Raw genomic sequence first — 15,653 nt, forward strand, 5'->3', positions numbered from 1 at the left:
TTGCGCACAGCCCCACAGATGCTGTTTGTCAGAAGGCTCAAGGACAGATTCCTCTGAGCTTCTTCACGCACAGTGGCTGTGGTTTTACTGTGCTTCAATACTCAGACCTCACATCCAAGGCTTGATTGTACACACTTCTAGGGGTTTGTGCCCCCCATTTTCCAGCCAGTTCCCAACATAACAGAATCACAGAATGTCAGAGGCTGGAAGGGACCTTGAAAGATCATCTAGTCCAACCCCCCTGCCAGAGCAGGATCACCTATAGCACATAACATAGTTGTAAAACTGATGTGAACAAAAGTGGTGGGTATTCACAAATTCAACTGAAAGGATTTGTTTCTGCCTCCAGTGTCAGCTATGACACAGATAGTCATCTTTGCATATTTTTTTTCCTTTAGTTAGAAGGTGTTTATATACTGCTTTTAATATTGCTAACTGGTTGGCTTTTCCAAGTAACTTTAAATAGGATAAAATTACATAGGGAAAAACACTTTATCTGCACCTGCAGGAAGTATTTCTGTCAAAAGTTGACTTGTTTTGTTTGCAGACTTCCAAAGTAGCAACATCACTGTGTTCTCTGATCCTTTAATAGTCCCAATTCTATCTCTGTAACTTCATTTATGAAGTAAAATACTGTAGTAAATACAGGCCTTTAAATCTGAAGGAATGGGATATATCAATAGGATTATTGGTTGGTATCTTATAGATCTGGAAGAGTGGGAGGAAGTGAAATTGCCAATAGGCATATTTTGGATAGCATACGTGCATTCTGCAACTCTACTGTGAGAGATAATGGGTATCACAGCATTGAAAAAAGACTTATCAAAGTGAATTTAGATATAGATTCAGAAAAGGTTTGGTAACATGATGTGTAAGAGAAGCATAAACCTGCTAAGTAACAAGAACAGCAGAAGCAGGGGAGGGGTGGAGTTGTGTCATGCAGCTGGGCTGATCTCTGATAAATGTTTGAGAAGATGCTTAGTTACCATACTTAAGATCACCTTTCCATTTTCTGTTTTTTTTGCAGGTTATACAGAGAATATTTTATACAGTAAATAGATCCTGGTCTGGGAAAATAACTTGTAATGAGCTCAGGAAAAGCAACTTTTTGCAGGTACATAATATATAAAATTTTGCAAGCTAGACATTTCTAGAAGTTTAAAAACTGCAGTAACTAAATGCTGGAGAGAATAATGTCAGTAGCACTTCTTCCTCTTCCAAAAACTAAAGAAGGCTCAGTCACACTACTTCTTACATGTCATCTTTTATTGAGAGCTATGTATATATGCTTATGTGTCTAGCATCATGGTCTCCTCATTCTTCAGTGGACGCATTCATTTTCAGCTTTGTGTAGCTCTTTCCTGTCATGCTGCATGGTTTGCACTGTCTCTGAGGATAAAAATTGTTCCACTGAAATAGCCAAGTCAGTATCTAACTGCTATGAAAACTCAGGTCATTCAACAAACGTCTTACAAGTTCTTCAATGTGTTCTATTTATCCTTCCGATAATAGAATGTGGCATTATTGGAAGAAGAAGCTGACATTAACCAGCTGACAGAGTACTTCTCATATGAACATTTTTATGTTATCTATTGCAAATTCTGGGAGCTGGATACGGACCATGACCTCTATATTGATCGGAAGGATTTAGCTCGACATAATGATCACGGTATGATAAATGCAGTACCTCTATTTACGTATATTAAATGACCTGTAAACTTTCAACTGAGGAAGTGGTTAACTGCCAAGGCCAGTGTTCATAAGTCCATTGGTATCACTGATCCTGCCAACTCAGTGAAGTAAAGCAAGACAAGTCATGTGGGATGCTGCCTTATGCCTAGCAATTCCAAACCTGAGAGAAATTCTGGATTTGAATTCTGATCTTGGCAAAGAGGTAGAGGAAATGGAATTTCAAGTCTTGGTGTATTTGCTGCATTTGGCAGTTCTAGGTTGTCATCTTGTAAACAATCCATATTGCTTTGTGACTTGCCACAAGGGTAGAAAAAAGCAGGCATACATTCAGATACTTTTGCTTATTTTAAATTCGTGCCCACTTAGTGACAGGACCTTTAGTTTTAATACTGTCAAACAGCTTTACATTTTCTGCATTTACAGTGTACAGTGGGTGGCTATGATTCTGTAGTTTTGTGTGCACACCTAATTCTCTTGTAGTTTCTATGGAACTGCTGTTTTTTTTCTGGATGCTTCATGTTCCTTCGCATCTTAGAAGTATTCCCTTCAGGTCTGGAAAACTCGCTTCAGCACAGAGTTGTTATGGAATATCAGCCCCACATTAAAAAGAATAACCACAATTCTGATGGCCTGCTTCTGAAAACTTGCCTGCAGACATATGACTACACTTTAGGACACTGAGGAGGGAAAGCTTTTTTCATTTGAGTGGTTGCTGTACTGAGTACACTCTAGAAAAGAAGCAGAACTAATGCAGTGCCACTTGCAGTGTAATTTTGCATCCTTTAAACCATGGAACACAGTTTAAAGCTTAACAGATGCTGATTGATGAGAACTAGACTAAATAGGAGCATTAAATGGATGTGATAACCCAGCTTTAGTTTTAAATTTCTATTTTTGGCATGCCAAAATTAGATACTCTAGTTTCATCAATCCCTTCCTTTCATTCCATCAGTGGCCTAAAATTAGGCTGGATGAGACACTTATATGTAGTAAGAAAATATTAAAGTATGTAGATATCATTGAGAAGGTTGAACAACATCAGTGTTTCAAAAGTAGATACAAAGGAGCACCAGCACATATGTCTGAACCAAGGTGTCTGACCTACAGTTCTAGGGATAAATACTAAGAAGGGACTGGTGTCCTGAGCAGAATAACATGGTGATAGCATCACCATAAGTACATAAAACAGATGAACTATATTCATAGTTAACATCTTGCTTTAATTATTAGCAACTCTGCAATGCTGAAAAGTGTTGCAGCCCTAGAATGAGGAGGATTAATTCTCTGGTGAGAACAGTATTATAGAATGCTGGGGGTTGAAAGGGACATCCACAGACCACTGAGTCAAACCCACCCATATGAAGCAGTATTGTGTACTGCTTTGAGTACCATCCCCAAATTCTTCAGGATAAACTGAATGTCTTCACTAAGCACTACCTCTGTAAAGGATATGTCTCTAAAATCCCTGAAATAGTTTCAAAATAGAAGCATGGATCAGAGGCATGTCAGAAATAGACTCGTGTCAGAATCAGTTAGGTATGCTTATTATGTATGAATGTGCCAGTTCTGGTTTGGCTTTTTGCCAAGGTCGTATAAAAATCTAATGGCACTTGAAAACATGATGTACTTGTCAAAAAACTGGTAAATACAGTCTTCTTCTGTATCAAGTCTGAGTTCAAAGCTGGGTGGTTGTAGCAATGCTTTGGAGACTCTATTAAAGTGATCCTCTCCAAGAGGACTCAAAGGGATTAATGAGCACTGCACTTGATCTTTATCACAGATGCATGCATCTAAGATGGTTCCAGTAAACTCTTCCACTAGACAATAAAAAGCAAAAATAACTTGTATGTAATTGACACTATTTTAAACCTCATTTCACAGCAATTTCAAGCAGGATGATAGAGCGGATCTTCTCCGGAGCAGTTACAAGGTACCTACTTTGTATGCTGATCTCAATGCAGTTTAATATTTGCTTGTGTGAAATTCCCAGATAAGAAATTTCTTCCCCTTGAAATGGAGCTGTGAATGCCAAGATATAGCATTTTAGGTTCAACCAACCTGGTCTCCTTTTATGATCAGGTTACCCGCCTGGTGAATGTGGGGTAGACTGTGGATGTAGTCTACTTGGACTTCAGCGAAGCCTTTGACACTGTCTGCCACAAGAAGCTCCTAGCCAAGCTGGCAGCTCATGGTTTGGACAGATTCACTCTGTGCTGGATCAAGAGCTGGCTGGATGGCAGAACCCAGAGAGTGGTGGTGAATGATGCTACATCCAGTTGGCAGCTGTCACTAGTGGTGTTCCCCAAGGATCAGTGCTGGGCCCAGTCCTGTTCAATATCTTTACTGATGATCTGGGCCAGGGTATTGAATCCAGCATCAGAAAGTTTGCAGATGACACCAAGCTAGAAGCAAGTGTTGATCTGTTGGAAGGTAGGAGAGCCCTGCAGAGGGACCTGGACAGGCTGGATGGGTGGGCAGAGGCCAATGGGATGAGATTTAACAAGGCCAAGTGCAGGATTCTGCACTTCAGCCACAACAACCCCAAGCAGCGCTACAGGCTGGGGACTGAGTGGCTGGAGAGCAGCCAGGCAGAAAGGGACCTGGGGGTACTGGTAGATAGCAGGCTAACCATGAGCCAGCAGTGTGCCCAGGTGGCCAAGAGAGCCAGTGGCATCCTGGCCTGCATCAGGAACAGTGTGGCCAGTAGGACAAGGGAGGTTATTCTTCCCCTGTACTCAGCACTGGTCAGGCCACACCTTGAGTACTGTGTCCAGTTCTGGGCCCCTCAATTCAAGAAAGATGTTGAGGTGCTGGAAGGTGTCCAGAGAAGGGCAACAAAGCTGGTGAGGGGCCTGGAGCACAAGGCCTATGAGGAGAGGCTGAGGGAGCCGGGGGTGTTAAGCCTGGAGAAGAGGAGGCTCAGGGGTGACCTTATTACTCTCTACAACTACCTGAAGGGACATTGTAGCCAGGTGGGGGTTGGTCTCTTCTCCCAGGCAACCAGCAATAGAACAAGTGGACACAGTCTCAAGTTGTGCTGGGGTAGGTATAGGCTGGATGTTAGGAGGAAGTTCTTCACAGAGAGGGTGATTGGCATTGGAATGGGCTGCCCAGGGAGGTGGTGGAGGCACCGTCCCTGGAGGTGTTCAAGAAAAGACTGGATAAGGCACTTAGTGCCATGGTCTAGTTGACTGGCTAGAGCTGGGTGCTAGGTTGGACTGGATGATCTTGGAGGTCTCTTCCAACCTGCTTGGTTCTATGATTCTAACTTGCTTGTATTGGGGTGCTCTTGAAACCTTTGATTCCTTTACTCTCATCCTGTACCTATGTGAACTCTTGCCCTTGGATATTGTGTGGTTTAGCAAGGATGACCATGAGGAAGGGCAGAAATGTTGGCATTGTTGGTTTCCCATCCCTCAAACCTGTACAGCTTTCAAAGGGACTTAGGGTTTTTCAGTACTGCTTGTAAAAATCAATGCTTACTGCATCAACAAATGCACAAAGATGTTTCTGCTGGAGTTAATGCATGTCTTCACAGTAATTCTTCATTTTTCCCCACTTGGATTGAATACCTCTATTCTGTTGACTTCCTGCTTTTGGCATTTTACTCATTTCTGGAACATTTTGCTAGCACAATATCAGCAGCTAGAAAGCAGCTGATAAACAGAAGTTACAAAGGCTGAAATGAGAGAAATGGCACTCAGCAGGCTGATGTCTTGTGCTTAGTCGTTTATGCAAGTGTTTTGGTCAAGATAAGACACATCCCATATTTTTCTAGACATCTGGAGGATAAACAGGAAAAGTTGGCTTTTAGGAATGTAATGTACTTTGTAATGTCTACCTGAGTTTTTACTAGGTAGGTTGGCTATGTGTGTTTGTAATGCATTTGGATGCTATGTTCTGTGGTATGAGAGCAGAAACAGACAATGATGTTCTTGCCATGAACACTTCCCAAATGTTTTCATTTCGTCTTTGTGTTTCTGTGCCAACACTTTTAACTAGCGGGGGTTTGCACAGCTTTAAGCACTCATACCTTCTTCTACCTGAATAGAAATGATGAAAAGCATGTGTATTTGTATATAATTTTATCTTTTTAAGTGTATCTCTTCATTGATACTGCTTCCCAGGAAGGGAAGCTATGAGTGCTTCTGGACTTTATCTTTCATCTGCCCCTTCCTCTTTACTTGTTGCAGAAAAAACAAAGCAGAACACTTAAGCTACTTATCCTGAGTGACTCAAAGACTGTGACAAGTCACCATATGAACACCACAGTGTTTAGGAGTAGATAAACAGTCAGTAGCACCAATGAAAATTATCTTTTCATTTTGGTTAGTAAAAGCTAGGTATTTTAAAGTGAATTGCCTTATTCCTTTTTGTCTTTCAAGAGGTAGAAAAGCACAAAAAGATGGGAAAATCAGTTATGCTGATTTTGTCTGGTTTTTGATATCTGAAGAGGACAAGAAGACACCAACTAGGTAAGAATGAATTTTTGTTTTAGCAGAAACAAAGACTGGTTTTCCAATCCCTAAATGGAGACCACTGATGCTCATCTGGAACTCTGATGGAAGAAGCTAAACTGACCCCAGTTTGTTGCACTATTCTTACTTATTGGTGTCTCCTGTTATTGCTGCAGTAAAAGTCTATTTTAATGAGACATGTAAGAGACTAATTAAATGTTACTGTTCCATGTGCTGGGTATGACATACTTACAGACAGGGTCGTAGATAGAGGATATTGCATTTGTTTAATGATGCTAGTGACTTTAGGAAACTATACAGCTAGCATTAGCTGCAGGATATTGATAAGAAATCTATTGTGTGACATGCTACTGGCTTGTTCACTATAAAAGAAGGAATTTGAATCTTGATGCTCAATTCAGTTTTTTCATTGGCTTCCATGAGTTCTTATGTAAAACCATGTTGTAGTTCTCTCTTCCTTCACCCGCTCAATTTGCAAGTGTGTTTTCAAGTTCAGTAGAATGTGGCATGGCAAATACGAGAGACTCTTACATGTCATTATGGAGTGTACTTGTCTTAAGTCTAGTTTTGCCTCTGTAAGTAGTGCAGCCTTTAAAACAGGTAACATAAATGCTCAAGGTTCTGCAGTAAGTGTAAACAGTTCTTTGCTATGGTTTACTGCATTTCAGCATTGAATATTGGTTTCGCTGCATGGATCTTGATGGGGATGGTGCTTTGTCTATGTACGAACTGGAGTATTTTTATGAAGAACAGTGCCAAAAATTAGATAACATGGCCATAGAACCATTGCCATTTGAAGACTGTTTGTGCCAGATGCTGGATCTTGTGAAGCCACAATATGAAGGTAATAACATCCTCTCCCATCTCTAATTTCTGTTTATCTGGATTAGAAATTAACACACCCTTAAAAGCACTTAGGTGATCTTGGAAAGAATATGCCTTTAGGTTGCTTTTCCTCTAAAATCTGGTATAGGTTATAAATCTTCCAATGGCAGGCATTCATTTTCATACTTGAATTCAATATGCTGCTTTAAAGTGCCTTCTGGGTTTTTATTTGAGCATGTAGCCATGTCTAATCTTCAATGAAATCTTGTCACTATCTGGCTGAGGTGATGCTTTCAATAAGAATTTCTGACTGTTCTGCTCACTTGCCCCTTCCCTGTTCCAGAGATTTCTTCAGGGAACAGTTTCTAAACAATGTTTGTCTCTCTGTATTAGTAATACCTTATTTTAGGTTAGAAGCTTGAGATGCTCTTAGAAATTTCATGTCATGAGGTTTAAAAATAACTGCATACTAATTTGGTCTTAGTTTGCAGCTGGTTTCTACATTCATGGAGCCTTCTTAGACCTGCATTCTGCTCTCCTGCATGTGACCTGTATGATCTTTAGCTGTTCAAACTTCGCTTTACATTTCACACCTCAAACGAACCTCAGAAGTACACACAACACTCACCTTGTATTAGCCCTTTCTATGCTGCTCAGTACTAAAGACATTTTGCATGCCTTAATTATTGTTTTCATTTAGCAAATGTGATGTTTGTCTAGTGTTTCACATCTAAAAGCTTCCAGATGAAACACTGAGTTTTTCCTACGTGACTATTAAGTGTTATTTGTGTTCAGTGGGTAAGAGGGTATTTCTGTTAGTGTCTATACAATGATGGTTAGTGACTCAGATAGTAATAGCCTTGCATGTTGCCCACCTTTCTAGTGTTGAGAATATTTCAATTACAAGAAACTTAATTTTACTTCATACAGGCATTTATCTTCTATCAAGATGCAATTTTTTTAATGGTAGTGGAATTGAAATAGCTCAAAACTAGAACTTAATGTTTCGTTTTCTCATTTAAACCAACTTAAAGTGGATTTGTTGAGTGAAAACACATTTTTAAAAGCAGATTAAAACAAAACCTGTAAGTGAAAAAGGAGTATTAAGTACTAGGTATCAGTGGAGTGACGTCATAGACCAATGTTGTATGATGTCTGGGGAGTGAGGAGCATTTAAAAAGTGAAGTGAGCTATGAGGAGCACACTTAAGTTATATGGTTGCCTACAATTGCCTCTTGAATGCAGGGGTTCCCTTCCAGTCTTGAACATTGTGCTTCTGAAAGGCAGACTATTTCAATAACGTTTCTGTTCTGCATTTCAAATGAAACAAGAGTGATGTATCTGTTCTGTGCCATGAAGATGATAAAAGGAGGCTGCAAAACATGGCCAAGATGAGAGTTATTTAGGGCAAGAAAAATGAAAGCCGATTGTGAAGGATTGATGGTTTGTTCATAAAAACTGAGTGACATTTAAAAGGTGGATTAAAAATAAAGTCTTCTATTGTTTTTCTAATACAAAACCTAACAGCATAAAATGACATTTCACTTGACAGATATAAAACCAAAGAAGGTGCTTTCTTACACTAATGGCTAAACTGTGTTAAAGTTTACTACAGGATATTCTGCGTACCAAACAGAAAATTCAGAGGCCTGAATTCCCTCAATTTCTGATTTTGTGGGGTTTTCCTAATTTATTTTTTCTGTTGGTCTTTAGAGACATTGGTAGGCATCTAGATGAGTGTTAAGTGTCTAAGCTCCCATTGCAAGAGGTGGAAATTGGAGAGCAAATCAACAAACCTAATATAGGTATCTAACTTAAAATTGGGAGCTTATATAACTAGGACTCAATTTGTTTGGTTGTGGAGAGCTGCTGCCACTTGAGATGGCCCAATACATCAGACATCTGTGTGGGTCTGACAGATAGGACACAGGTGCCACGAGGGATTTGTGTCGTTCTGGAGCATCAGCTTTAAGCCAGGCAGAATACACTAAGGTGACAGAAATGAGTGTAGCAACCACTTCCAAACTGGTTTCAGATTTTACTTCTCCTCTGTTGTCTTTAAGGTATACTTTGTTAGAGACTGGGGAGTATGCTGAGGAAGTACTTTTCTAACTTTGGCTTTTATGGAATTCTTCCGCATCTGCAGTGAGCCCCTCTTTGAATGACAACTGAAGATTGGCTGTATTTCAGGCGAAGCAATAACGTGCAGTTTTAAGGATAGCCATCTGTCCTTCCCTCTTAGTCTTTCTGCAGAAGCTTAATATTCAGCCTTTGAAATAAGGCAGCATTACTGACCCACCTAACAAATACTTCTGATGCTTTAAGAGATCCGTTGATTTGAGTGTCGAAAGTATCACTTTATGAACAAACAAAACACCTCTGAGCATTTAGCTTTCCTCTCAAAGCAATGAATACTGATCAGGATGGACATGTGTGGCAGACTGATCTCTATGAAAAATTCATCTGTAGGAAGCATAATAACTGTTATCTCTGCCATATGTTTTTTATCTTTTCAAGTCAGAGAAGAGAAAGGGTCACTGCCAGAGGAGATTCCTACCTACTACCCAAGCACTTCTTAAATGGCAGAAGATTCTTGAGGAAGCTTAGGCAATTACCTTAAATGATTTTTTAATAGCTGAGCAAGGTAGACTGCATCTCACTCCACCATATGAAAGGACAGTAGGATGACAGCTAAAGCTACAAAGTTACAAATCCAAAACATAAATTTCCAAGTTTTATCTGCTCTAGAGGGCATATCTGTACTTCATCTGTTCACTTCTCACCCACTGCACTGAGCACGAGCGGCAGATGTTCTTGAATGTAACGATGACTTAACTTCTGAGTAACATTCTTCTTCTGGAGAAAAGATCATTTCAACTCTAATTATATCACAATCTTCTTTGCAGGAAAGATTACTCTGCATGATTTAAAGCAATGTAAGTTGACAAATGTCTTTTTTGACACATTTTTCAACATTGAAAAATACCTTGACCATGAACAGAAGGATCAGTTTTCGATGCTGCGGGTGAGTAAGAAGCTTTAAAAGTCTTTTCAGCTATGAGCTTAGCAGTAAGTGCATTTTGGTATAACTTGCAATGTGATTGTTTAGGATGGTGAAGGTGAAAGCCAAGAGCTCTCTGACTGGGAGAAGTATGCTGCTGAAGAGTACGATATCTTGGTAGCAGAAGAGGCAGCAAGTGACCAGTGGAATGACGGGTAAGAATGCAGCAGAAGAGTTGGTACAAATCCTCTCTGTCACTATTATCCTTGGTGCTATTGTTGTAGATTGTTGCTCTTTATCATGTCTTCCCCTTAGATGAGAGAGGAGGAACCTTTCTTATATCTAATATTCCCTAACAGTTTGATCACATCAGTTTTCTCAAAGAGGTCCTCCTTCAAATTTTGGGACAAAATAAAATTTGAAAAAGCTTCAACTCTAAAGAAAATACATCCATTTTTGTAGGTTGTTGTTAAATTAATTAAGAGCTTATTTAAGAGTTTGGAGGGGGCAGGGACAACCACTGAAGTCAATTATGTCAGCTCAGAAGTATCTTCTCACAGTTCTCTAGGTTTCCCTGAGGTAATAGATGGTGCTGTTTCAGAGTCACTCCTTTTGCAGGGTAGCTTCCAGAACACCTTGGAGTCAAAAGTCCTGAATTTCATTATTTAAAAAGATAAGGAAAAGAAGTGCAAACCTAACTTGAGGCTGTAAGTTGGTGGGACCCGTCTGGAGAAGACATTTCCCTGCATTTCCTGCATCAATATTCCATTTTAATGTATCTCTATAGATTCTTGCCAAGCATTTAGGGAATGGCTACCTTGATATTTAAGAGTGCTTTAAAACTCTAACCACATTGAAAGAGAAAAGAAAACCCGCTTAAAACACTGATTTCAAGAAACTTTGTTGAAGAAAGCATGAGGGAAAAGAGAGAGAAGGGAATTGTTATCACCCAGCTTCTGCAGCACAAAGGAGGATCGTACTCGTAACTCTTCATTAAATCCCCCACTAGAATTATTACAGAATTAACAAGAGTGAGCTGTGAGTTAAGCCTTATTAAACCTTCAATGTTTATCTCATTTAACCAATTAATAAGCTAAATTTGGGGAAGATACAGAATAAATATATGTGGTTTTGGCAGTAGCTTGAGACACTAATGCCAAGTACAATAGCATAAATGTGATGGACCAGAAGAACAGTTTCTATGGTCTTGCTGTCTGAAACGTTGTTTATAAATCAGCTGTCAGAACTAGTTAAGGACAAAGATTTTTGGTCCTCTGTTTTAGAATGCTCTTATAAAATGAATAAATTTCACTCCTAAATTTTTTGGCTTAAAATTTTAAGAAGTGACTGGTGAATTTAGGCTCTTCCTGACTGGTCTCTCAGTGTCTGTTAGAAGGACCCTCTGAATATTACACAGTAAATCACTGCATCATGGGGTCCACCTGAAAGCCCAGGCTTGACAGGAATTAATAGCATTAAATTTTAACATCCTAAATATTAACTAGAACCATTTCCTGAACTGCTGTGCCTATGTTTTTTTCTTTTCTCTCTGCTGCTGGTCTGTTGGCTTACTTTGAACCTTCAATTGCAGTAGTTGTGTCTCCACCTTCCCATTTTAGAATTCTGCTGCTGTTGTGACTTAATAGAATCTGAGTGGTAAGCCCATTTTGCCCATTTTCAAATACAAAGTTGCAAAAATCCCATGTTTTTTCATGTGAGCTTGAGACAAATTTAATCAAAGTAAATATTTAAGTGTCAATTTTCTGCATTCTATTGAGATCCCATTTGTCTTACAGCTCTTAAAACCTCTTACAGCTTTCCTGTGGAATACCCAGGAAAACTAGGTCTTTTGTGAGCTGAGAGATGCTCAGGGTTTGGAAGTGTACTGTATGATCTGTAAAAGCCAATCCTTAGCTAGATTGCCAGGGAAGGATCTCAGCTGTTGCTCTAGCATTCTGTCCTGAAAATCTATGGTATCACTGGCAACTCAAACTCTCTGGAGGCCAAAATATCATTTTGACATTACTAGTAAGGAACCTACTTGCATGTCAGGAAGCCAAGTTATTCTGCACCTCTCATTGAGGGTTTGAAATTGCTGGGCTGTTGTAGACAAGTGTAATTTTGTGAAGTTCTAAGGTAATGTTTAGACAGAATTACACTCACAAGTGCAGATCTTATTTGCATCCATTTTATAAAGAGCCTCGATGCACTTTTGTTTTGATTCAGCTCTGAGCTTGCTGCCTGCAGCTGTTTCTCTAAGCCAATTGTACTTCTGAGACTATTGTTCAGACTAGATTATTTTTACATATTTCCAACTCCGTGTCTCCCCCTTAAGTTGTCTGCTCTTGATGAAGGTAAAAAGTGCAAAATTCACACCCAGTATTCTTGAGGCCAGAACACTTCTTTTCTTCTCCACAAAAAGTGCATTCAGGGTATACCTTTGCTTTTCACATAAGCTTTAGAAATCTGAGAGGAGGAGTAAAGGTCTTTTTAGAGGTGTAGTTCTATGGTTGTACTCCTCTGCTGTGCTGGGAAGTAGCATTAGGCTTTTTAATACTGTGAGAAATAACTTCAGTGCCCAGATGTGTAAAATGGAGACATCATTTCTAAATTCCCTTAACTTCAATAACTTTGAAAGGAGTACCAGTGAGGCCACTATAGCTTTGGAAAAGAGCAAGATTTTCATTTGGTCCAGTAAATGTTTGAATAACAGAGCATAGGATGGACAGAACCTACAAATACAGTATCTGAGATACCCTCATATTGACTCATTTTTAATGATGAGAAAAGCTGCTGTCACATCTCTGTATCACTATGTAATAAGCAAATACAAAAGGTGCATTCAGGATGTTTCTGTTTAAAAAAGAAAAAAATAATCATTCTTAAAAAGATGGAATTAATGTTGTACAAAGTGATGGAATTACAGGTGTGTGAACCAAAATGGTTGTTAGGGCTGAATATGCATCTTTCTTCCAAATCCTTGTTTTCAAATGCCTAACTCTCAGGCTGGCTTTTGTTCCCTGTTCAAATCAGCAGTGGACTTGTGAGAGACACGCGAGGTGTTCTGTTCACTGCCGAAGCACTGACTGGCAGTCATATAACTGAGGCTTTAATACTCCTGGGAAGGATGAAGTAACCAAAAAAAGAAAGAGATAAATAAAATCAGGAACTGTTTTTACTCCATTTGTCAAATTTCTTATACTGAAAGGGATGGTGAAGCTGGTGTAATGTTTATCTATGAACAGTTTCAACAGAATTGCAGCCACCACTGAAAATGTTGTTCTTCCCCTCACCTCTGCTATTAACTGCTACTCTAGTGTCCAAAGTGGATTCTTAGTATTTATCTCCTCTTTGCCACATGTCTTTTTCTGGAAGAACACTTCTAATCATGATGTCATGTCATTGTAAAGCCACCTTTGAAGAACAGATGCTGTAGTACCTTGTTTGTTCTTTGCCTAGTCTTGTTAACTAGCTGGAAATAATCATGTACTTGGGTGAGATTCAGTAGCACCTGGGAAGATGCGTGTGAACCTGAGGCAACCAAGCCCAGGAAATGGTCAGTCCTTTAATCTGACAACATAAATCTTCAGTTTCATGTTTAATTTTTTTAAATAGCTGTCAGTTTTAGACTGATGCCACCAAAACAGTGCTGGAGCTGATCACTGAGTGAAGTTAGTGAAATGTTACATTTCATTTTCCATCTGTTCATGTCCAACAGCAGGTGGTTATCAGTAATTTTTGATGAATCAATTGGGTTTTGCTTTCTAGCATCTGCTTTAAATACACAATTGCTATCACTTCTTTATGCTGGTGCACTTTTCAATCAGACTTTTGATTCAGCATTCATTCTTTGTTGTTCTATCCACTGCAGGGGTAGTTTGTTCTTCCTCATAAAGCATAACTTCAGCTTTCTTAAAGAGCTTGAGGAGGAACTTGAGGAGTTTCTGTCAAGTACTTCTTGGATTTGACCATTTCTGTGTAGTTCACTAGAGCAGGATGTGCTTTGAATCTTTTCAGTAAAGCTGAGTGTCTCACTAATAAGTTCTGCATGTGACAGGGGAACAAGGTAGCTTAAATGGAGTTATTACAGAAACCTGATGCTGCTTCTGGCTCTTTCCTGTAGATATAAAAGAATGGAAACTGTGGTCTTCCAGCAGGCATCTGTTAGACTTCCAATTTTTAGGCACTTGCTGACAAAAGGTACACTCTGTCTTTTTTTGCCTGCTCCTAGGTATGAAGCAGAACTGAATCCTGTAGACCATCAGAAGGCAAATGTCCTAAAGTATCAAATGGAAAGAAGACCATTTTTTGAAATGCCTTCCCATCTGGCTGATGTAGACTTGGATGAATATGATTATGAAGAAGACTTTGAGTAGTGGTTACTTATGATCAACAATTGCAGAAGAGCAGGGACAGTCTGCAGCAGGTCTGCTACACACCTAGACATCTCAGTGGGGTTTGTTTCCAGGAAGTGAGCTTAGTTTTGTGCTAAAAAGTATTTAATCACTACACTACCTTTTAAATGAAGGAAGCGCATTTGGATGGAATGATGAATTTTTTTGTATTTATTCAGTAGTCTAGAGTTTGTAAAATAGGTTAAAATATTTATTTACAGATGTTGCATAATTCCTTTTTTGGAAGAATAACGATATTTGACTTTAATCTACTGTTTTTAAGAGAATTGTATTAATTTTCTCACAGTTGATGTGTGGTGCACTGACCATCTCCATCCTATATGTGAACAGGCATACCTGTCCAGGTATGGGAGGGAAGGAGACAATGTAAACCTGGCCTGCAAGGCTTATGTGCTCACAGACAACCCAAGGAGGCCTTATGCCTTGGTGAGGAAGAGATGTGGCTGTGAGTGCATGATTCAGCTCTCATTTACAGGCAGTTTCATCTGACAAGCTGAGCACATCAGTGCACAAGGAAAACGAATGCCAGAGATGAATTGCTTCTCTTCTCTGCCTAGCCCTTGTTTGCCCCAACTTTAATTTTGTTTGCCCTTTTAAACTTCAGTCTTTTTTCCCTGATGTTCATTATAAAAAGATTATTTAATAATGAAATCTGTGTTCATACTTGATCCATAATGATTGTGTTAATTAATGTAGAAGGAACCAATTTTTTTTTAAATCCTTTGTATTAATGTTACTTGACCAGTGATGTGCACTAATTTGTTGTGGGCATTCAGTGCTTTTTGTCTGTGTCCCCCCTTTCAGTTGTTTGCTATTGACACATTCCATGGATCACATCAGTGTCACAGCAGCTTGAAATTGTTGCCTCACTCTTATTACTGTTAAACAAATTTTGTTGGAGAAAAAGGAAAAAAAATGTACAAAAAGATGTAAGTTATTTTTTTGGTTGCAGTGTAGAACTGTTGAAATCTTTAAAAGATGTTTGTATTTTCAAATAAAGATTTTCATACAAGTAATTTAACAGCTCTAATTACTGCCTTACCTACTGCCTGTGATCAACTTCTTACTATGGCTGAACCATTTAAGATAGAATGGATTCCACTTGTATAACGGGTAATTATCCACTGGGCATGTTCAAAGCAGTTCTTCATCCAGAAGACAGTGTTGCACAGTATCTGTAAGTGGTACAGAGAAATCTGTTCCACTCAACTTATCACACATCATACACTTAAAAGAAAAAGT

At 39.2% G+C, this 15,653-nt stretch overlaps 1 protein-coding gene across 4 annotated transcripts in view; it reads left to right on the forward strand.

Annotated features, from left to right (window-relative positions):
* LOC135175401 (serine/threonine-protein phosphatase 2A regulatory subunit B'' subunit beta-like) overlaps positions 1-15,427 on the forward strand; it is a 54,729-nt gene extending 39,302 nt beyond the window's left edge. For all 4 annotated transcript variants that reach the window (XM_064143478.1, XM_064143477.1, XM_064143479.1 and 1 more), the window contains 8 exons: positions 1,028-1,114; positions 1,513-1,669; positions 3,574-3,622; positions 6,078-6,167; positions 6,839-7,014; positions 9,902-10,020; positions 10,105-10,211; positions 14,228-15,427. In XM_064143478.1, the coding sequence (XP_063999548.1) occupies positions 1,028-1,114; positions 1,513-1,669; positions 3,574-3,622; positions 6,078-6,167; positions 6,839-7,014; positions 9,902-10,020; positions 10,105-10,211; positions 14,228-14,372 (930 nt within the window). In that variant the 3' untranslated portion in view covers positions 14,373-15,427. The remainder of the gene's footprint in view (positions 1-1,027; positions 1,115-1,512; positions 1,670-3,573; positions 3,623-6,077; positions 6,168-6,838; positions 7,015-9,901; positions 10,021-10,104; positions 10,212-14,227) is intronic.
* The last annotated feature ends 226 nt before the right edge of the window (positions 15,428-15,653 follow it).

The sequence above is a fragment of the Pogoniulus pusillus genome, chromosome 5 (genome assembly GCF_015220805.1).
Source record: "Pogoniulus pusillus isolate bPogPus1 chromosome 5, bPogPus1.pri, whole genome shotgun sequence".
Classification (NCBI taxonomy): Eukaryota; Metazoa; Chordata; class Aves; order Piciformes; family Lybiidae; genus Pogoniulus; species Pogoniulus pusillus.